The sequence below is a fragment of the Hyperolius riggenbachi genome, chromosome 7 (genome assembly GCF_040937935.1).
Source record: "Hyperolius riggenbachi isolate aHypRig1 chromosome 7, aHypRig1.pri, whole genome shotgun sequence".
Lineage (NCBI taxonomy): Eukaryota > Metazoa > Chordata > Amphibia > Anura > Hyperoliidae > Hyperolius > Hyperolius riggenbachi.
The window spans coordinates 147,841,204-147,864,615 of NC_090652.1; the positions used below are offsets into that span (position 1 = coordinate 147,841,204).

The 23,412-nt window shown below is 44.8% G+C and overlaps 1 protein-coding gene and 1 long non-coding RNA gene across 4 annotated transcripts in view; one reads left to right on the forward strand and one right to left on the reverse strand.

The window, feature by feature from the left end:
• Positions 1-23,412, reverse strand: part of TMC5 (transmembrane channel like 5) — a 243,192-nt gene that overhangs the window by 46,202 nt on the left and 173,578 nt on the right. For all 3 annotated transcript variants that reach the window (XM_068244746.1, XM_068244745.1, XM_068244747.1), the window contains one exon: positions 9,532-9,629. In XM_068244746.1, coding sequence (XP_068100847.1) covers positions 9,532-9,629 — 98 coding nt within the window. The remainder of the gene's footprint in view (positions 1-9,531; positions 9,630-23,412) is intronic.
• LOC137524641 (uncharacterized) overlaps positions 12,252-23,412 on the forward strand; it is a 38,740-nt gene continuing 27,579 nt past the window's right edge. The window contains exon 1 of the long non-coding RNA XR_011022749.1: positions 12,252-12,341. This is a non-coding gene — a long non-coding RNA (uncharacterized lncRNA). The remainder of the gene's footprint in view (positions 12,342-23,412) is intronic.

Below are 23,412 nucleotides of genomic sequence, written 5' to 3' on the forward strand. Positions count from 1 at the left end.
GTACTATTGCTTACTACTGTTCAGGACTGAGGAAGCACTCTATAGTTGAGTGAGAAACAGCTGTTGACACCTTCACTTGTTTGTCCCTCTTTCTCCTGGTAGACTGATGCCGTTACTTCGAAACTGATTTTAATGCTGTTCTAATAAAGGCGTGTTTTTTACTGGATGTGCCCAGCTGCTCTCATCTCTTCAAGTAACTGGTCTGGTGGAACTGCTTTTGGGCTTGGAGCACTCCAGGGAAGCCTGCTGTGGTTGGTCCTGTGCACCTTTTCTTCATATAACTGCCAGGGCCATTATATATGATGATCCGGATATTTCTTCCACTGCTGAAAGGAAACTCAAGATGCTCAGACAGGGTCGTAAATCGGTTGAGGTTTACGCTGCTGAGTTCAGGAAGTGGGCTGTGTACAGCTAGATGGGGAGCATATGCATTATTAGATTGTTTTCTGGCAGGATTGTCTGATGCAGTTTATGATCTGATGTTAGGACATCCTGAGCCCAAATCGATTTTGTTGGCCGAGCGGATAGATCACCGCTTGCGCTACCAGAAACAGATTCGTGGTAAAAATGCTATAAGATCTGTCTCATACGACTCTTCTCCACCCTCGCCACCTCCAGACGAGCCGATGCAAATCGGGTACTCTAGATTGATGCAAGTGGAAAAGAGTCGCAGAAGGTCAGAAAGACTCGGTCTAAATTGTGCTGAGGAGGGTCACGTTGTCCACAATTGTTCTAAAAAAATCGGGAGAATACTGCCGCCTAGGGGTAGTTAGAGGTCATACCATAGGGGAGCAGTCCTTATCTCTAAACAATAATCGTCTGTTCCTTCCCTGTTCCATTACATGGGAGGGTCAGAACAGATCTACAGAAGCCTTCGTGGACTCTGGCTCTGCAGCCAATTTTATAGATTATGATTTTGTAAAGAAATTGGGGATTCCCTTACTCCCTCTAGACCGGCAGATTCTGGTCACGGCGGTGGATGATTCGCCATTACAGTGTAGACAGCCTCTTTTCCAGACCCCCTTGTTATTGTGTAATATAGGGGTGTTACATAAAGAGAAATTACAGTTCCTTGTTCTGCCAATGGCAACCTCTACCATTATTCTTGGTATGCCCTGGTTGCAACTCCACTCCCCTCAGATTGACTGGGCTTCAGGTCAGCTACAGAGTTGGTCAACCCATTGTCATCATCATTGCTTAGAGAGAGTTGCCGTTTGCGCTACCAAGATACAGCTCAAAGGGGTGTCAAGGCAGTGTACAGAATTTGCTGACGAGTTCTGTCCAGATTCTGCAGATAACCTCTCACCTCTCCGGAGTTCCGAGTTGGGACCCGGTTGTATGCCTCCTAGTGGCAATCCTCATAATCTGTCGGGATCTGGGGGACTGGTAATGCAGGAATACATTAAAGAAAACTTGGGCAAAGGCTTCATCTGTCCTTTCCGGTTACCTGTAACATATACACCAGGTAATAAGAACGTCAAAGCGGACGCTCTTCCTGGGTGTTTTGAGCCAGGGACAGTTCAGCCTTCAACCCTTGAGACCATCCTGCCTCAAAAGGTGGTGTTGGCAGCCACCGAAACCTGGGAGGACTGGATGGCTACTCTGGAGTCTTATCAACAGGACATTCCAGAGGGGAAACCTGAGGGGGTTATGTTTGTACCACTTCCTTTTCGCCCACAACTTTTACAATTGTTCCATTCTCATGATAATGCTGGTCACCCCGGGGCAGCTAGGACTCAGGATTTAATGGCCAGATGTGTATGGTGGCCTACTATGGCAATTGATTGTAAAGAGTTTGTGACAGAGTGCTCGGTTTGTGCTAGGAGTAAGCCCTCTCGTCAGACATCAGTGGGTACATTACAACCCATGCCTGTGCCAAATAAACCCTGGACTCATTTGTCAATGGGCTTTGTCAGAGAATTCCCCAAGTTTGAGGGCAAAACGGTCTTGGTTAAAAGGAATTTGGGGAAAACTTTCCAGACTCGGAAGAAACAGGCAGATAAGAGACGGTCTGTAGAGTGGAAGTTTTCTCCAGGGCACATGGTGTGGGTATCTAAGCGGCATTTGGCGTTAAAACAACTGTCACCGAAGTTAGAACCCAGATTTGTAGGCCCATACCCGGTGTCCAGGAAGATTAATGCGGTCACTTATACGATTGATCTCCCAGCCAGCATGAGAGGTGTGAGATCATTCCATGTTTCTCTGTTGAAGCCTGCAGTGCACGTGTGTTCCTCTTCCTCCCCCCCTGTGATGGTTGACGATCAACCTGAGTATGAGATCGAGAAGATACCGGATTCTCGGTTAGTGCAGGGCTCTGTACAGTGTCTGGTCCACAGGAGGGGGTATGGTATAAAGGAGAGAATTTGGGTGCCGGATTGTCGCATGCATGCTCAGGAATTGAAGAAAGAGTTTCATGACTTATATCCTGAGAAGCCGGGTAAGAGGTGTCCGGTGTCCACTCCTCAGGGGGGGGGGGGGGTACTGTAATGAATAGCGGAGATGCCACCGCATGGGCAAGCGGCAGGGCGGCCATCTCCGCATTCCAGCCGGCAGCTTCTGCCACGCGGCTACATGCTGCTGGTTCGCCTGGTCCTTCTAGTTCACACAGATGGAGAGCTACGCGCGCGCGCACCAGGCGACAGGACCTTTATGCTGCTAGAAGGGGAGTCAGCTAATCAGGCCGATCAGCTGACTCCAGCTATGCTCTGGATTGGCTGGGTGACTGGACTGAGGCGGCGCTGTGGAGCGCTGTTAGTATATATATATTGTCACTTGCAAGCTGTCTGCTGTTGCGAACAGTTACGTGTTAGCGCTCAGACCAGAGTCAGATCCCACAGTGTGTTAGAACCAGCCGGAGCTGGGAATCAGATTCTTTTGATAGTTTAAAGTACTATTGCTTACTACTGTTTATGTGTTAGACTAGTTCCGGGGGTGTTGAGACCAAGGACCTCACACCTAAGACTAGGTCATTATTGTCTTGTTTAAAAACGAAAAAGAAAAATGAGGTATCTTACCTCAATGACGAAATCTCTGTAAACTTACAAAAGATTTTTAAGTTTGGCACTGTATTGGCCTGAGGAAGCGGGCTCAGACCCGCGAAACGCGTTGCCTGTGCTCAAATAAAAATCTTTTGTAAGTTTACAGAGATTTCTTCATTGAGGTAAGATACCTCATTTTTCTTTTTCGTTTTTAAACTGGTTTTAAAAGCTTTTATTCAAATCAGGGCGCCTCTTTCCCTTATTGTGCATAGTTATACCCCCGTACATGTTTGTCCTAGGGGTGGTGACAGAACACCCGTTGTTTTACCACGGTTAATGTTTTGTGCATCCTTTTTCATCTAAGAGAGCGACCGCAACCAGGTCCGTCCAGGACCACCCCGAGTGGAGTCGGGTTTATGGTCTCCACCTGCTTCCTGTGGTCGGTTGCCCCTTGCAACCCTCCTTTGTGAGTAGCCCTTTCAATCAATTGATTTCTCCACACACCTACTATTGACATACTGCACTATCGGGCTCCCTTTTTTGTCTCCTGTATCTTTTTTTTCCCATAGGGTGCCAAGACACCCCAACCACGATTTCATTATTGTCTTGTTACTGTTTATTTGTTAGACTAGTTCCGGGGAGTTGAGACCAAGGACCTCACACCTAAGACTAGGTCATTACTGTCTTGCTACTGTTATGTGCTAGTCTAGTTCCGGGGTGTTGTGACCAAGGACCTCACACCCAAGACTAGGAGAGATCTATATTGTCACTGCCTATCCGTTAGACTAGTTCCGGGGTGTTGAGACCAAGGACCTCACACCTTAGTCTAGGACAGTGACATATCATTTGTTACCTGTTATGACCTCTGGCTTTCTTGACTACTCTCCTGTACTCTGATTCGGTGCTTCTGCCCATCTGATTATCTGTTGCCAACCCTGCCTGTACCTGGATACCGAATCAGTCTTCCGCTTCTGTACCTTGTCTGTCCGTGTGTTGCCGACCTGGCTTGTCTGACCTCTCTGGCTGTCACCTAGCTCTTGGGTGAGCAGCCTTACTGTACTTCTGTGACACCTGCTCTTCAGGTGGTTACTTGCTGCTATTACTATCCTATGGTCACCAGCTCCTCTGGAGTCCATCAGGCAGCATAGCCAGTGGATCTCTACCTCTTAGGTCCACTGGCTGCAGTACAGTCTAATTCCCAGCCTTCAGGGAAACCTTGGCTGCAGTATAGTTTGATTCCTCGCTCATCCAGGAATCTCTAGCTGCAGTCCAATCTTCACCACATAACTCCAATCAGTGGTCCCTGCCCCTCAGGTGTCCACTGGCTGCAGTACAGTCTGATTCCCTGCTTCTCAGGGAATCCTTTGCTGCAGTAGTGTCTGTATCTCCCGCTCCTCGGGAGATAACTTCTCCATTTACTGTTGTACCAAACACTATACCACATCGGGTGTCCTGTGTCTAGCTATACTAGTATTATTGGTGATTCTGCAGATCACCATATAATCAGGTATAGCGTCTGTATTATTGGTGATACTGCAGATCACCACTAATCAGAAAATCTGTGTTGCTGACACCAATCGTTACAATACAGCCTTGACACCAGTTTACTGTCCTGCAAGCTTGTACAACTTACTTTATGGCATTCCAGGTCATTTTTCTCAAAATATAACACTCGTGTAGGAGGCTGAATGTGCTTTGGACAACATTTCTGTGCCTGCACTTCAGTTTTAATTAGTATTGGAATGTTTTGGTCTAGACATGTGAAAATTACATATATGAATACTTTGCAATTTTAAAAGCACTGTGTTTGTCTATTGCTTATTTTTATTCATTAATTTTCCACAAAGGAGGAAATCTGGTTGCTTTGGGTAACAGCTCAGCTTATATTCAGAAATCAGGACCACAGCAGAGCTTCATTAAAAAACAGAAAAAATAGACACTCCCCATTAATTGAAGAAAACTGTCACTGTCTCTCTCATTACTCGGACCTATGTCCCAGTCACAGATCTGTTTAGGTTTGTCACATTTTCTCTGTTTTCTTTTAAGTATAATAATATAATTTGGACTAGATTGTGAGCCACTCTGAGGGACAGTTAGTGACAAGACAATATACTCTGTACAGCGCTGCGTAATATGTTGGCGCTATATAAATAGCTAAATAAATAAATACATTTGCATATTCAGTAGTGATGCTTTGTGGGAGACCACAGTATGGGAGATCACAGCTGAATTATCGCAAATACCTTCTGTTTTAAAGAAAATCTGTATTACAGAAAAATTAAGAAAAAACGCCCCTGGGGTACTCACATCGTGAGGGGTCCTCCTCCGTCCCACAGCGGCAGCGATAGAGCTCCCTGAACAGCGGGGATGTAAATATTTACCTTCCTGGCTACAGCACAGGCGCAAGTCTCCTGCGCCTGCGCAGCACAGTGGACCCGACTGGTAAATATTGCACAGCCTGAAAAATTGTCGGCTTGCCTTCCGAGGGGCTTAGCGAGACCACCGTGGGACGGAGGAGGATGAGGAAGCTTCGATAGGATCCAGAGGCTTCCCCCTCCCGAGGTGAGTACCCCCAGGGGTGTTTTTTTTAATTTTTTATACAGAGTCTCTTTAAGAAGGTAAACTACACTGAACGTTGGCTTTTTAGTAGGAGGGCATTTTGGTCTATTTTAGTCTCCTATGCTTTCCTATGGTAGTGGTTTTGGGACACCCTGAGCTGCTGGGGTATTCTCTTTTAAAGGGATACTGTAGGGGGATCGGGGGAAAATGAGCTGAACTTACCCGGGGCTTCTAATGGTCCCCCACAGACATTCTGTGTTGGCGCAGCCACTCACCGATGCTCCGGCCCGCCTCCAGTTCACTTCTGGAATTTCTGACTTTAAAGTCAGAAAACCACTGCGCCTGCACGCCCGTGTCCTCGCTCCCGCTGATGTCACCAGGAGTGTACTGCGCAGACACAGACCATACTGGGCCTGCGCTGTGCGCTCTTGATGACATCAGCGGGATCGAGGACACGGCAACGCAGGCGCAGTGGTTTTCAGAAAGTCTGAAATTCCAGAAGTGAACCGGAGGCGGGGCCGGAGCATCGGTGAGTGGCTGCGCCAACACAGGATGTCTGCGGGGGACCGTTAGAAGCCCCGGGTAAGTTCAACTCATTTTACCCTGACCCCCTACAGTATCCCTTTAAGTAGCTTGTTTGTATTATATGGTTCTATTGAATCTTAAAATCCAGAGATTCCTTGTATAGATTGCTTTGCGCATTCTTATTGTCTTCCCCTTTCCCTAACTGTCATGTAAAGAATTCTCTTAATAAACCTTTTGAAACTAAGGAACAGAAAAAAATGAAGAAGTTGGTTTTCCTCTATTCAGCATATGTTAGAAAACATGCAGGTGGAATACTATTTAACCAAAATTGTGCAATAATCCAACTCTTTTAAATTTCAGTTTGCTCATTATCATTTTGTATTTTCTCTGGATTGGTTATCATATATAAAAAAGGGGGGGAAAACTAACTAGAAATAAATAATTTATTTGTCTTAATGGAACTGTGATTTTATTTTTTCGATTAGGATTTAAGATGTAATAACAGACTGAATAGAAACAACAATTTTCATGTTTGGTCTGTTTATGTACAAAAAAAACCCCAAACATCCTACACACAATGGAAAATTCAGTTTGCATCTACAAGAAAATCACTGCTGGTTATACTTCGTAGAATCTTGATTGTACAATTGTAATACCTCTATACAGTATAAGAGCCAACATACAGTGGGATGCGAAAGCTTGGGCAACCTTGTTAATCGTCATGATTTTCCTGTATAAGTCGTTGGTTGTTACGATAAAAAATGTCAGTTAAATATATCATATAGGAGACACACACAGTGATATTTGAGAAGTGAAATTAAGTTTATTGGATTTACAGAAAGTGTGCAATAATTATTTAACCAAAATTAGGCAGGTGTATAATTTGGGCACTGTTGTCATTTTATTGGTTCCAAAACCTTTAGAACTAATTATTGGAACTCAAATTGGCTTGGTAAGCTCAGTGACCCCTGAGGTGAATCCTATTATGAGAGAGTATTTAAGGGCGTCAATTGCAAGTTTCTCTCCTCTTTTAATTTTCTCTGAAGAGTAGCAACATGGGATCTCAAAACAACTCTCAAATAACCTGAAGACAAAGATTGTTCACCATCATAGTTTAGGGGAAGGATACAGAAAGCTGTCTCATAGATTTCAGCTGTCTGTTTCCACAGTTAGGAACATATTGAGGAAATGGAAGACCACAGGCTCAGTTCAAGTTAAGGTTTGAAGTGGCAGACCAAGAAAAATATCAGATAAACAGAAGCAACGCATGGAGAGAACAGTTAGAGTCAACCTACAGACCAGCACTAAAGACCTACAACATCATTTTGCTGCAGATGGAGTCACTGTGCATCGTTCAACCATTTGGCGCACTTTACACAAGGAGATGCTGTATGCGAGAGTGATGCAGAGGAAGCCTTTTCTCTGTCCAGGGCACAAACACAGCCGCTTGAGGTATGCTAAAGCACATTTGGACAAGCCAGCTTCATTTTGGAATAAGGTGCTGTGGAGTGATGAAACTAAAATTTAGTTATTTGGGCATAACAAAGGGCGTTATGCATGGAGGAAAAAGAACAAAGCATTCCAAGAAAAACACCTGCTACCTACAGTAAAATATGGTGGTGGTTCCATCATGCTGTGGGGTTGTGTGGCCAGTGCAGGAACTGGGAAGCTTGTCAAAGTCGAGGGATGCATGGATTCCACTCAGTATCAGCAGATTCTGGAGACCAATGTCCAGGAATCAGTGACAAAGCTGAAGCTGTGCCCGGGCTGAATCTTTCAACAAGACAACAACCCTAAACACTGCTCAAAATCCACTAAGGTATTCATGCACAGGAACAAGTACAACGTTCTGGAATGGCCATCTCAGTCCCCAGACCTGAATATAATTGAAAATCTGTGGTGTGAGTTAAAGAGAGCTGTCCATGCTCGGAAACCATCAATCCTGAATGAACTAGAGATGTTTTGTAAAAAAAGAATGGTCCAAAATACCTTCAAGCAGAATCCAGACTCTCATTGGAACCTATAGGAAGCATTTAGAAACTGTAATTTCTGCAAAAGGAGGTTCTACTAAATGTTGATTTCATTTCTTTTTTGTGGTGCCCAAATCTATGCACCTGCCTAATTTTGTTTAAAAAATTATTGCACACTTTCTGTAAATCCAATAAACTTTATTTCACTTCTCAAATACCACTGTGTGTGTCTCATATATGATATATTTAACTGACATTTTTTATCATAACAACCAATAATTTATACAGGAAAATCATGACGATTAACAAGGTTGCCCAAACTTTTGCATCCCACTGTATTACAAATACATTGAACAGATTGTGTAAGCAAGCTCTCATTCTGCATACATGTAATAATAACGCCTGATAATTTGGGTGCCTGGTGCTAGAGATATTCTAAATATCAATAATATAAAAGTACCAATATTCTGCTATTGGCTTCAGTGATTTAGTGCTCATGTTAACCTACGCCACCTACGCCTAACACTAACCCCCTCCCACCTAACTAACATTAACTGAACCTACCTACAAAAGACAAGACAAATTACATTTATATCGCACTTTTCTCCTGGTGGACTCCAGGGAAGCAGCCTCTTCGCTCCATGGGCAACCAGGATCATTAGGGAGCCTTGCCCAAAGACTCCTTACAGTTTTATGCACTGGCTTGAGCCATGATTTGAACCCTGGTGAAAGGCTCAAATCCTGCATCAAAGGCCACAGCTGTAACCAGTATGCTATCCAGCTGACCAAACATAACCTCCCCCCATCTAACATGATCCCCCCTATGCATGCCTAACAGGAAACATCCGGATCCACAGTTTGGCTAAATAGTAACTGTAGTAGTAGCAAATGGGCTGTCGACTAAGGCCAGTTGCATGCCTAAAAGGAACGATAATCGCGTCGCAGGGGAGCCTGCCACCACATCACAGCACCTCATAAATCCAGTTCATATGACCCTGCACCACGGTGCAGCAACAGGGACATGTGTATATGCCCCGCCCCCAGTGATGTACACCCTGCTGGACAGGAAGTATGTCACTGTGATTCCCGTTGGTCAGCGCATGTGTGCCGTGCCGCATCGGGCTTCCATCATTCCCATTCACACTGCGTCGCCCATTGACTTGCATTACTGCTTGATCCGTGCGGTAGGCATGATTCATGCGGTAACACACCTCAGACTTTGCAATGGCATTGCGGCAATTTGGATACTTCCATCGCGCCGCGCCACATCACCTCCACTGTGCAAGTCTCCATAGACTTGCATGTGCCTTTGGGGCGAGCTGCAGTGGGGTAGAGTACCGCAGTGTAACATACATCATCCAGTGTGCAAGGGACCTCATACTACACAGAAGTGGTAAGATTGGACAAGATAGTAAAAACAAGATTATAGATTGTATGGCCAGCTTTTTATGGATACATTTGTGGTTATGATTAATTCAAATATTTCAAATAGCTCTTACCTCCTTAGAAATTCTCCAAAGAAAGAGCCGGCTAATGTAAAGAGGAAGTCGATCACCACCAGCCGATAGATGTCTTGCCCAACATATGACTCCCAGCACTGCAAAATAGAGCAGTTATCAGAATACAGCATGACCAGAATCATGCAATGCTTAGAAAGCTGGAGCATTTACTGACATAATCTCTAACAACGATAACACTTTCTACTTTCTGCAGAAAATACAGATTCTTACAATTATTTTCTTAAAGCAATCATTACATTCATACAGCTTAAAACATATTCAATTCAACCTAAATGACTATCAAGGCATTATTTATAAAATAAATAGAATCTATTTTAAATTGAACTCCATACAAATATGGGAAAAAGGGGAAAGAGGCGCCCAGAGAAGATAAAATGCGTTAAAACAATTAAAAGGAAAAAAGTGAGGTGGCTTACCTCAATGAAGACAAATTCACATATTAAATGAATTTTATTGCACTAGCCAGTGGCGTAGCAATAGGGGGTGCAGAGGTAGCAACCGCATCGGGGCCCTTGGGCCAGAGGGGCCCCGAGGGGCCCACCCTCAACCACAGTATTAGCTCTCTATTGGTCCTATGCTGGTGATAATCACTTCTATAGGTGCTTTTATGAGTAGTAATCACTAACAAACTGTTCCCCATCCCCTCCTTGCACTTCTGACACTGTGGTTGTCCTTGGCAGGTTTTGGTGTGCCGTATCAATTGTTATGTATAGAGCGCTTGAGGGGGCCCAATGTAAACCTTGCACCGGGGCCCATAGCTTCTTAGCTATGCCACTGGCACTAGCAATGCCTTTCGTGGGTGCATACCCACTTCCTCAGGCCAAATAGCAGGGCCTAATAGTGCTTGTAGCCACAAATAATGCACCTTTTGCATGGTGCAATTTGTATTATCCCTACTTTTTGTCCATACAAATATAATAAATCACTTCTAGTACATGTTGATCATGTAAGAGTTAAAGAGTATACAGCTGTTGTCTGATGAGTTTGGTTACCCTGCAGAACTGCCTAACCCTAAAGAAGCCCCCCATTGATCTTACAATTTTTATTGAATGACCATATTTTCTATAGAATCATTCCGCTCAAAAGAGAAAATGGTATTTAATTAATTATTTCATTAATCCGCACCACTAAAGAATCCAATTTGCGGTCATACCAGCCGTGATATTGAAACAAGTTTTAGCATATCTATGAAATTATCAGAAACCCAAAACAACCAAAGGAAACGATCGATAATACAATTGGATCCAGCAGTTCCCTCTTTTCATGCAATTCAATCTAAAAAAAATCTGATCAAAAATATGATCGTTCATTAAACATTGTACCATTAATGAGCACCTTAACAGATATGCAGTTGACAAACACATGCAAGAAATACAATATGTGCATAATCCACTTTGAGGCATATTCATTAAAGCCAGTGCAACTAAAACTGGAGCAAGTGTAGATTAGCTGGCCAAAACAAACAGCCAGAATTCTTGTTTTATTAAATAGCTGTACCCTGACTGGTTACTCTGGGCGACCACAAAGGCAGTGAGATGGGAGTGATTACTGTATGTACACATCCTAGCATGAGAGCTCCCCCCATACTGTCACCTCTGTCCATCTCCCTAATTGGCTGGCTTAATCTTTATATCTAGTAGTGTAACAACAGACCCCACAATCTCCTGACCTCTGGGGGGCCCAGGGGCTATTGAGGCCCATTCTTCCTCCCCCTCGTGTGCAGAGTGACCGCAGGGAGCGCTGTTGTATTTATCTACTCCACGATCCATCTGGTCTTCTCTTCCCCTGGGAATCTGCGTGTCATATGCTAAGATCCTCTGGATCCCAATACATGTCATGTCATCAGGAGCTTCAGGGAGGAAGTCTACTGTATAAATTTAACAGTGTTCCCTGTGCTTAGGCCTCCTTTCCATCTATGCGCTTCTGTACGCTTCTGTCCGCTTTTCAGCAACATGTATCAATCTGTAACATTGATGTGCTGATAAAAAGCGGACAGAAGCGGATAGAAGTGCATTAAGTGGAAAACTCTGCACAAGTGGGGGGAGGGGAGTGGAGCAGCTGACCACTATGGTGGTCGCTGTCCCACCATGATGCAGGGACTGGGGGTCCGACAAGATACTTTAGCTGGGGGACCCAGGCCACAGAGTTTATACCCCTATTTATATCATTGTTTCCAAATGGTATCATGTATTACTTTGGACAAATCCTAAATTATTGACAATCCTTGGAAGACCTGAAAGGATCTGCCAAAATGATGGTATTTTTTACAACCAACACATCTACTGCACACTCTGTATCTGCAAGGAAGTTCATGAAATAGTTGCCAAGCTTATTATTTGTGACTAACAACTGGCAGAAGAAGCTCTGTTAACTGCCCTACCTTAGGTGAAAAGCATAAATCTTCAGACAAAAGCAATCATTGGGTGTCTTCTAGAAAGCAGTGCTATGAAGTTAGACACACTTGTCAAATAAACTGAATATTTTTTTTTGTGTGATAATGAAGTGAGGGAAGAACCCTTCAACTATAATAGTTATTAGAAGGGTGAATTGTAATAAGAAAAATTGTAAAATTCATGTCCATAGACCTCCCTGATATGAAACCCATGTTATCTGGAAAGTGAATGATTTTTATACCTTTGTTCAGAGACAAAGCTGGCATTTGTACTAGAAGTTTGGCATCAGTGATCCTAAAAGAGATGGATTTCTAGGAAGTTAATGACAAAAGGGCTTCCACAACAGATACACAGAGGCCAAAATTACCCATCCACTAACTGGAAACCTGGCAAAAGGTAATGCAATCTCCACAATACATAAGAGGTTGATTTAATAACACTAGAGAATGTATTTGGTCCAGCAAGCCTTAAATGTATTTTTTATGTTTCTGTGTGTTCTATTTAAGGTGGCAAAATCTTACAAACCTGGGTCATATCCAAATATACTGAGAATTTCTGAATGTTTAGTGAATTAGACTCCATGCTAGTACGTTTACATGCAGTATCCACAGCAAAAATGTATCTTCAACGCACCTCTGAAGCGTTTTAAAAAATAAAATTTGCAGTAGATAAAGTAGTTACCCCGGTAGTGAGATGTCTCTGGTTAGTCCAGAGGCTTTCCGTATCTTCTTACACTGACTGTTCCAGCAAAGGGTCCCTCTAAACTTATTTGACTAGACCCAGTTGAAAAAGCTTCTTCCAGCCACACTTCTGGACATGGACAATAACATCCTGACTGAGCATGTGCAAGTAAGGTGTGTACATGCCCAGTAGAACAAAGAGGTCATGCACAGAGGAAAAAATCCATGCACCAGCAGCTTCATTCTACTGGGCATGCACAAACCTAACTTGCATATGCCCGGGATGCATGTTGTTCTTGACTGGCAGCACAGCCAGAATGAGCTTTCTCCAGTCGAATAAGTGTATAGGGACCCTTCACTGGAGCATTGGGGTGTAAGAAGAACTATCCAGAGGCTTCCTTCTACTGAGGTGAGTATCTCATTTTATTTTCTAAAAAATGCTTCAGATGTCCTTTATTCATTTTAGACCACCTGGCTTTATTCATGTTGCTAATAAGGTTGATATTTGGATAGCGGTGCAGCCACTATGGCGGATCTCAGCCATCCTGGAGCATTAGGAAATTTTGGCTAAGGAATCCTTATAGGTAACTGACTCCAGCCAGCCTTTGAACCTGGTCTCCTACATCAAGGTAGTGTCTTTAGCCAGTACACTATCCAGGAATGTTCTCAATGAGGATGAGAGCAATGCAAAAGCAAATGATAATTTACATAACTAACCTTTTACAAACACTACTATGCTTGGGTTGGGTTTTACAAACATTTACCACCTGCTAATTACAGTGGTAATAATATGTATATTTTTTAAAAAACCTTGCTAAATCACTTGTTTATATTTATTTGGGTAACTAGTTAAGGAAAGCCATAATTATGTAGAAGTGAGGAGAGGTGACTGTGCAGTTCTAATTCAAGAACATTCTGACCTGCCTGTAGTTACTTTAGGTCACCCAAACCTTATTAAAACAATGGGAAGAACACAAAGACACTTAACAACTAAAGTAAAAGAACATGGTATAACGCAAAGCATATCCACAAATATTAACATATTAACATATTGGCAGCAGAGCGTGATTTCACTCATCCATGTTTATTTATCTGGTTTATCCTTTTCTACCAGTCACAGAAGTACCCATAGTTACAGGATGCCCTTAAAGAGAACCTGTACTGAGTAAAAATATTTAAAATAAACACATGAGGTAACTTCAAATGAACATTGCATAGTTACCTTGCCATCAGTTCCTCTCAGAAGCGCTCCATTTTCTTCTGACAATAATCCCATCCAGTTCTGACAATATTTTGTCAGATCTGAAATATATCAGTTGCTGTCAGTAAAATAGCAGCTGCTGTCAGTTATAGCTGAGAGGAAATCTGATGTACCAGGCAATGTCCATGTTTCCCTATGGCTCAAGTGGGCGATGTTACAGTTTAACTGTATGCTGACCAGAAAGCTGTTATGGGTAATGGCTATTTTCAAAATGGAGGACGGAAAATTCCCTTGATCATAGTGAACAAATAGGACGCAGGACAGGAGAAAGACACTGAGGAGTAGACTACATGGATGGTAAGTATGACTTGTGTATGCCTATTTTGACTTTTATTTTCAGTACAGGTTTTCTTTAATGCGATTTGATATAAACTGTCAGGTTGACAGTCATAATATTTCTTAACCACTTGCTGACCGTGCACTCATAACGCGCGTCGGCAAAGTGGTGGCTGCAGGACCAGCGACGCACATCTGCGTCGCCGGCTGCAGGCTAATTAATCAGGAAACAGCCGCTCGCGCGAGCGGCTGCTTCCTGTCAATTCACGGCGGGGGGCTCCGTGAATAGCCTGTGGGCCGACGATCGCGGCTCGCAGGCTAAATGTAAACACAAGCGGAAATAATCCGCTTTGTTTACATTTGTACAACACTGCTAACAGTAGCAGCGTTGTACTAGATCAGCGATCCCCAGCCAATCAGCGGCCGGGGATCGCTGTCACATGACAGGCAGGAGCCTGTTAGAGGCTGCACAGGACAAATCCGTTCCTGTGCAGCCTCCGATCTCCGGGACAGGGAGGGAGGAGAGGGAGAGGGGGAATCCTGCGGTGGAGGGGGCTTTGAGGTGCCCCCCCCGCCAGCCACACGCAGGCAGGAGCGATCAGACCCCCCAGCACATCATCCCCCAAGTGGGGAAAAAAGGGGGGCGATCAGGTCGCTCTGCCTGTTGTTTGATCTGTGCTGGGGGCTGTAGAGCCCACCCAGCACAGATCTTGTAAATGAGCGCTGGTCCTTAATGGGGGGGGGGGGGGGGGTAAAGGCTGGGTCCTCAAGTGGTTAATATCCAAACACCACATTAATTGTTATGGACAGGTTTAGGTGATCTTATTATCTGTACTGGTACCACAATGGTAGCACGGTGACACTATCTGCGCAGAGTTTATATGTTCTCCCTCTGTCTGTGTGGGTTTACTCCAGGCACTCTGGTTTCCTCCCACAACTCAAAAACATAGATAAGTTAATTGGATTCCCCCTAAAAATTGGCCCTAGACTATGATACATACACTTCACAATACATACATAGACATATGACTATAGTAGGGACAGTGGCGGCTCCAGGAATTTTTTTTAGGGGGTGCTATGCAGGTGCTGGACCAATTTCCGGGGGAGCTGACGACCTGCGCGCCGTGGCAAAAAATGGGTGTGGCTACAACCTGCGGCGCGGCGAAGAAATGGGCGTGGTCATGACCGGATGAGGGCGGGGCTAACTGTAATTTAAAGTGAACCCAGGGTGAGAGTGATATGGTGGCTGCCATATTTATTTCTTTTTAAACAATTCTAGTTGCCTGGCAGCCCTGCTGATCTATTGGCTGCAGTAGTGAACTGAATTACACCAGAAACAAGCATGTAGCTAATCTTGTCAGTTCTGACAATATTGTCAGAAACCCCTGACCTGCTGAATGCTTGTTCAGGGTCTATGTTTGAAAGAATTAAAGGCAGAGGACCAACACGGCAGCCAGGCAGCTGGTATTACTTAAAAGGAGATAAATATGTCAGCCTCAATATTATTCTCACCTCGGGTTCCCTTTAAAAGTGCAACGCAAAGACAGAGGGCCCAAGTTTTGGTGACCCTTTCCCCAGAAAATTCACATAATTGTGCAGGTTTTCTCAAGAAAATACACGTAATGTGAGCAGATTTTGAACAAAAAACATGTTCAATGACCCCAATATGCACAACCGTTATCAGATATGACCCCAATATGCACAATCGTCATCAGATATGACCCCAATATGCACAACCGTTATCAGATGTGACCCCAATATGCACAACCGTTATCAGATATGACCCCAATATGCACAATCGTTATCAGATATGACCCCAATATGCACAATCGTTATCAGATATGACCCCAATATGCACAATCGTTATCAGATATGACCCCAATATGCACAATCCTTATCAGATATGACCCCAATATGCACAATCCTTATCAGATATGACCACAATATGTACAATCCTCAGCAGATCTGACTGCAATATGCACAATGCTCAGCAGATCTGACCCCAATATGCACAATGCTCCGCAGATCTGACCACAATATGCACAATGCTCCGCAGTTCTGACCCCAATATGCACAATGCTCCGCAGATCTGACCCCAATATGCACAATGCTCAGCAGTTCTGACCACAATATGCACAATGCTCCGCAGATCTGACCACAATATGCACAATGCTCCACAGTTCTGATCCCAATATGCACAATGCTCCGCAGTTCTGACCCCAATATGCACAATGCTCCGCAGATCTGACCCCAATATGTACAATGCTCAGCAGTTCTGACCCCAATCAGCAGCACCACCTGAAAAAGAAAAGAAAAACCCATTTACTCACCTAGTCAGAAGACCTCCTGTTCCGACCTCCTCCTCTCCCGACCTCCTTGTGGCGCGCAGCTCAGTTCCCACGATCCTCTTCCTTCCTGCAGCAGCCTGCATTACCCGGCAAGCAGGGCTACGGGAAAATGGCCGCCCGAAGCCCTGCACTGCAGACTCCAAGTCTGCAGAGCAGGGCTTTGGGCAGCCACCTTACCGTAGCCCTGCCTGCTGCTCCGGGCTGCCGCTGTGAACTGACTCAGCGTCTCTTAGACGCCTGAAGTGAGTTCACGCCAGGGGGTGCTTTGGGGGTGCTTGGACAAATTTAGGGGGTGCTTGAGCACCCCCAAGCACCCCCCTGGCACCGCCACTGAGTAGGGATTAGATTGCGAGCCCCTCTGAGGGACACTTAAAGAGACTCTGTAACAAATTTTTCAGCCTTAGTTCTTCTATCCTATAAGTTCCTATGCCTGTTCTAATCTGCTCTGGCTTACTGCAGTCTTTCCTAACTGCACTGTCTCTGTAATAAATCAATGTATCTTTCCTCTGTCCTGTTTGTCGGGCTAAAGCTTGATTGTGTGGAATGTGCAGGGCTGCTTGTGATTGGTAGAAGCGATACACACCCTCTGCAGGCCCCCTGCATACTTTGAATGACTCACACACTATGCTTAGCTGAGCCTATTAGAAGCTGGTTAGTTTGTTTGTAAACACTGCCTAAAACTGTTAATTACAAGCCAGGATTGCAGCAGAGAGTGGCAGAAACAGCACAGAGGGGCACAGGAGAAAATAATGAATAGAATGGTATGCTTTTTATTGCAAGAATATTAGAGTACAGATTCTCTTTAAGTGACAAGACAATATATAGTCAGTACAGCACTATGGAAGATGTCGGCACTATATAAATACTAAATAATAATAATGAAAAAGCATGCAGAAGCTCTTGATATACTGTAGAGTCCTGGTTAACTGGGACTCAACCAACTGGCAATGTCAACCAACCAGCAGTAAACGGGGGAACCATGGGGCGTGCCTCTCCTTCTTTCTCTCATTATTGCAGATGTTACGGTCATTAGGACAAACTTGTTGACCCCAGCACCGGTTGTTTAGGACAGGCTCTCCCAGGGTATGGTAACCACTGGTCTTCACTAAAGTGCCACGCAAAGGACGATGGTCCACTACCCCTAGCGGGCAACAGACTACTTTGCTACCAAGCCATGACCCTAGGATCCCTAGGATCACCCCACCAGAAATGAAGAGAACAAGCAAGCCCACAGTAAAGACATTTGTAGACAAGCAGGAATTGTAGACAAGCCAAAGATTAAGGCAGGCGGCAATCTGGAGTATTCATGTAACAAGTCAAAGTGTCAGGGCAGACGGCAATCAACAGTAGTCGAGAAAGAGGCCAAAAGGTCATGACAGGTGGGAATCAGGGAATGCCAGTAAACTAGCAGAGGTTGGCAACAGGATCAGCAGAATAAACCAGGTCAGGAACAAACTGGGTCTTAACAGGTAAAAAATGATATGCAGAGCTTCCAGAACTACCACCTGAAAACCCTCCTACAGTGGATCAGCAACCTGTACGGTGCCTACGCGCACTTCCGCCCATATGCCTACCCAGAACTGCAATTTCCTGGCAAAATGTATAAATCTGCAGCCCAGCACGCATGCGCACACGCACTGGAACTGACGTTGCTGGACCGAGAGCTTCTAATGTAACAGCAGAGCAACAGTGGAAACCACTAGCCAGAGCTCTTGTCTGGCCTCTGGTACTCTTCACTTCTTACAACTTCTTGGTGCTCTGCTGCATCCTCCATAGGCTCCCAATGTGTCACCTGTGTACAGAGTGGATGCAGCAAAGCAACTGGCAGCTGCGAAAAGTGAAGAGGACTGGCCCCCGGAACTCTGGTAAGTGGTTTACGTCTGCATTTGCACTGTGGAGGGGTTAGTGTTACATTTAGGCCCTGGCTGCTTTAACTCTCAAGCAACCAGAAATTACACATATCCAGCATCAGGCAATCCCCATCTGTGCTGAATTATACGGTATTGTATTACTCTAAGGGCCAGTTTACATTATGCCTGTTGGATTAAGGGTTGGTTCACACTATGAGCGCTTTTTAAGCGCCAGTGATTTTAAAAGTTCTTGCTAGTGCAATTCTATGGGGGATTAAAAAAACAAATAAACACACACACATAGCATTACACTAGCAAGAGCTTTTAAAATCACAAGCGCTTAGAAAAGCTCTTGCAGTGCAAACCAGCCCTCATTTGTAATGCAATGCACAAACATGTCTGTTGCAGACAAGATGCCATTCATTTGATTCAGTGGCAATGCATCCCGTTTTGGCTAAAAATTACAGTGACTAGATTTTACTTGGCTCAACCTGGGACGGCAGGGGGGGAGGGTCTAGCGTGTCGCACCAAAAAATGTTCATGACCACGGTGGGAAAATATCTATCCATCTTAAACTTTGCTCTATAAGAAACCAAAGAAATTTCAGAGACTTTACATATAAATGTTACGGCCAGAACCCGAAGTTGGCTGCTTCGGGATCTGGCCGGCCAAAACGCGACGAAATGATTCCTGTAACCAGGGCCTGTTCTAGTGACAATGGAGCCCCAGGGCAAAAATAGTTTGGGGGGCCCCTAACAAACACCCCCTGGAACAAAAAGCCCTTTGTTGCAGCAAAAATTCCCTCCTGGGCCCATGAGAAGGCTCCTGACCCTCCCTCCCAATCCCCTGCCAGCTTAACTGTGCTTACTGGGGTCCCTGCAGAGTCTTTGGTATTATAGTGTCTGACCTGCTCGCCAGCACAGGTGATACACTACTGTGCCAAAAACTCTGCAGAGGCCCCGGGGAGCAAGAGTTAAGATGGGGAGACACCTTGGTGGCCCCTACAGGCCTTGGGGCAATTGCCCCCTTTGCCTCTATGGTAGCGCCGGCCCTTCCTGTAACATTCATGTATTTTCTGGCCGTCTCGCTGCGGCCAAATGTATAAAAATGAGTTCATTTTATTAAATTTTATTAAATTTATTAAATTAAGCCGGCGGCAATGTAACTCTCTCCTCCCCCTGCCTCTCTCCTATACAATACTGGCAGCCGGGGACATGCGTGTCCCCCCAGAGTCGTTTGTCGTGGCAGGGAATCCTGCCCTTCCTGCAGAGCGGGTGCTGGCAGAAGCAATGTCTGCAGTCACCCCGCTCTGCTTCCCTGGCGCGACGAACGACTCTGGGGGACACACATGTCCCCAGCTGCCAGTATTGAATAGGGGGCAGGGAGAGGAGGCACAGCCAAAGCCGGCAGCGTATTCTGTTACATTGCCGCCGGCTTAATTTAATTCACTCACTTTTATACATTTGGGCGCAGCGAGACTGCCAGAAAATACATGAATGTTACAGGAAGGGCCGGTGATACCATAGAGGCAAAGGGGGCAATTGCCCCAAGGCCCCAGAGAGTTACAGGAATCATTTCATTTCTAACATTGGACGCAGCAGCCGGCCACGTCGCGTTTTGGCCGGCCAGATCCCAAAGTGGCCAGACTTCGGGTTCTGGCCGTAACATATACAAAAAACTGAGCATTAATAAGCCTATGCATCTATGTGCACCTAAATGTGGTTCTGTGGCTATTGTTAGCAGAACTATGGACCACAAAAGAATGGTGGGAAAATAGGCATGCCCATGGCATGGTGTGGGCGGAGCCAACTGTAATGTAAATCTGAGGCAGTGTCCCAGAGTTTCCTACCAAAACACAGATAGGCAAAGTGACCCTAAAGGTAATTAGGCAATGTTACCCAAACACATAAGAAAAAGCAGTGTTCCCACAATGATGTGGCGAAATGGGAGATTTGCATCATGGATGTCAGTCCATGACATGACTATGTACTCTGTAAAGTGCTGCAGAAGATGCAAGTGCTACATAAATACATAATAATGATATGGCGAGACATTAGACTTTGACTATGACTAGATTGTGAGCTCCGCCAAGGGCACGACTACAGTACATTCTCTGTAAAGTGCTGCCTTAGGATGCCAGTGCTATATAAATAGCTAATAATATCGTAGGACATTAGACTATTACTATGGTAGGATTAGATTGTGTGCGAAATCTGCAAAAGCTCCTGATGCTACAGTATTAGCATACCATTTAATAATCATGAGCCCCCAAAATGCCAAATGCTGCAACAATAACCCCAATGTAGCAAATGCAGTCTCTATGGCCATCAAATAATAACTGCAGCAACAGTTACCTCTGACACATGAATTGCAATAACCGTTAACTCCAACAAATGAAATGCAACTACCGTTACCTCTGACACATAAAATGCAACAGAAAACGATTACTCCGCCTCCGCAAACAGTAAATGAGGCAAACATTATGTCATGCGGCCACAGAGTCCCACAGCTGGGACACCCAGCGGCCAAAGGTGGGACATAACCTGGGACACATTGCAGCCTTGGACAGGGTACCCTGAACCTGGGACGTGTTCGAGGTAAAACGGGACGTCTGGTCCAGGTATACAAAAGCATGCAGCATTGCTTTAATGGTCTGTTCAGACTTGTCCTTGCAGAAAAAACATGTGAAGCCCTGCATGTGATTCTGTGTTTGTGATTTTAGTATTCTTTTTCTAACAAACTTTTGTACATGTTTTTGTGATATTTAAATGCTTTGCTAATTTCCTGTGAATATCAATTGATCTAAAATATATGAAAATATATCTGAATAAGGCCTGGTGCACACCAGAGGAGTTTTTCTGAGCGTTTTGAGTTTTTAAATCTGCTGCTAATGTTATCCTATGTGTCTGTGCACACTGGAGCGATGAGGTTTTGTAAAAAAAAACCCTGTCACAGGAGCCCTAGTGGTCAGACCGCAAACTGCCTTCCAATCGGTTTCAGCACACCAATCATGCAAGCTGTGGTCGTGATCAGTGGGCAGAAACCGACAGAATTTGGGCAGCAGCCCGACTAGAAGGGAGCCTGTGAGGTACGGTAATTACAACTTACATACTTTTTCAGGGTATCTGCCACCACCACTGGTATGGGCCAGTGGACCCGACTGACTGGTCCTGCAAATAAAAACAGTTAAACACACTCTATTCTGCCTGGCTAGTAACAACAGTAGCGTCTCTTCAGAAGTCTGAGTTCAGTTTCTGTGTATGCTGAATAATAGGGTAGCGGAACAGTGAATGACTTTGATAAAGTCTTTATTCATGGGCAATATAAATAATGAATATATACAGACAATTATTAAAATCAACAATTATTGAAACATTAATAGCCAGTATGAAAAATAAAAGAAAGGAAAAAAAATACTTAGGGTTTGTGGAAATATGTCCGTTCTGGAAAAATCATAAAGTTCCTGGTTTCCTTGCGGGGTAAATAAGAGCACATGAAAAATGTCCTTTGTTTCAGTCCAGGAAAATGGCCGCCAGCCGCATGGTCCTCTGGCTGGCTCAATAAGGTGGTGGTACACAGGGGAGGACTGACTTGCCCGGGCAGCTCATTTACTTTTAATTGAGATGTGTTTAGAGGCGGGCTTCCAGAGTCGGCCCCTGGGCCGGATTATGGTAATCACATTTGGGCAGGGGCTTTCACCAGCCCCATAACCCTGACATTTTCTCTAGGCCGACCTACGCGGCCAGCACACAAATAATTACATATTATCGATCCCCAGAACCTACCGATTAATATGATACCTTGGATGCGGGTGTTAGGGCGTATGGTTACCGAGGGGCCCATATCTCCCTAACCGAACGAGGTATGATTATGATTTGTATACCGAGACGTTGGTCCAATTTCAATGGATCCGAATACACTCCTCCCACCTCTGGGTGATACTTGGTTTTCCTTTAATAAGCAGAAATCATAATTCACATGCTTCATCATTTTAACCCCTGGAGACAGTTTGGCTGGCTCCTGGGGCAGCTTCCTCTAGCTGAACAAACTTTTGGTGCCTTTGGCTAATTAACATCTACGTGAGATCAGCTAGGTGTCACCTGGTTCCCAGAACAGAAAAGGGAATGAATGCCTCTGTTATTCTGCCTGTGAATATGTCTAAGCTAATTAACAAATCAAAAGACATCCTGCACCTAAATTAGGGGCAGAGGAGAAAAACTTGTATTTTAAAAAAAACAGGAATGTCAGTTATGCTCGCTGCAATGACTGGCAGATCTGACCAAGAAATCGGAGAAATCGAGGGCTCCCGGCTGTTCCGTGACAGCTGGGAGAAAGAGAAACTCCAGGTTGCTACAGGTAGCCCCTACACAACCAATCCAGATTCTATTGATCTGAATCGCAATCGATGCAGAGAATCAATTGCGATCGCATTTTCTTCACGGGTGGTTCTAGGACACGCCTGCGGCCCCGCAACCGTCCGTGACAACCCCCATAGCATTACATTAGGAAGAGCTTTTGAAACCTCTAGCGCCCAAACGCTAGAGGTTTCAAAAGCTCTTCCCAATGTAATGCTATGGTTTTTTTTTACAAAACCTCATTGCTCCAGTGTGCACAGACACATAGGATAACATAAGCAGCAGATTTAAAAACTCAAAACGCTCAGAAAAACTCCTCTGGTGTGCACCAGGTCTAAGGCCCAGTGCACACTGGGCGGATCCGCCGGCTGCATCCGCTTGAAAATTTGCGTGGCTAATGTATCTCTATGGGCTGGTGCACACTGGCGGTTTGAGGTTTTTAGCAAGCCGCAAACGTGCCTCTTGCTGCACGTTTGCGGTTTTCTTAAAACCTCAAACCGCCGGTGTGCACCAGCCCATAGAGATACATTAGCCACGTGGATGCTGATGCGGATGCGGCCGGCGGATCACATAGAAAATCTGCTCGGTGTGCACCCGGCAAATATCGGCTCTCTGCTCCCAAAACCACTAGCGTTTTGACGATCTGCTAGCGGTTTTGGTGTGCACTGGGCCTAACTGCATATTCACCCAGAATCAG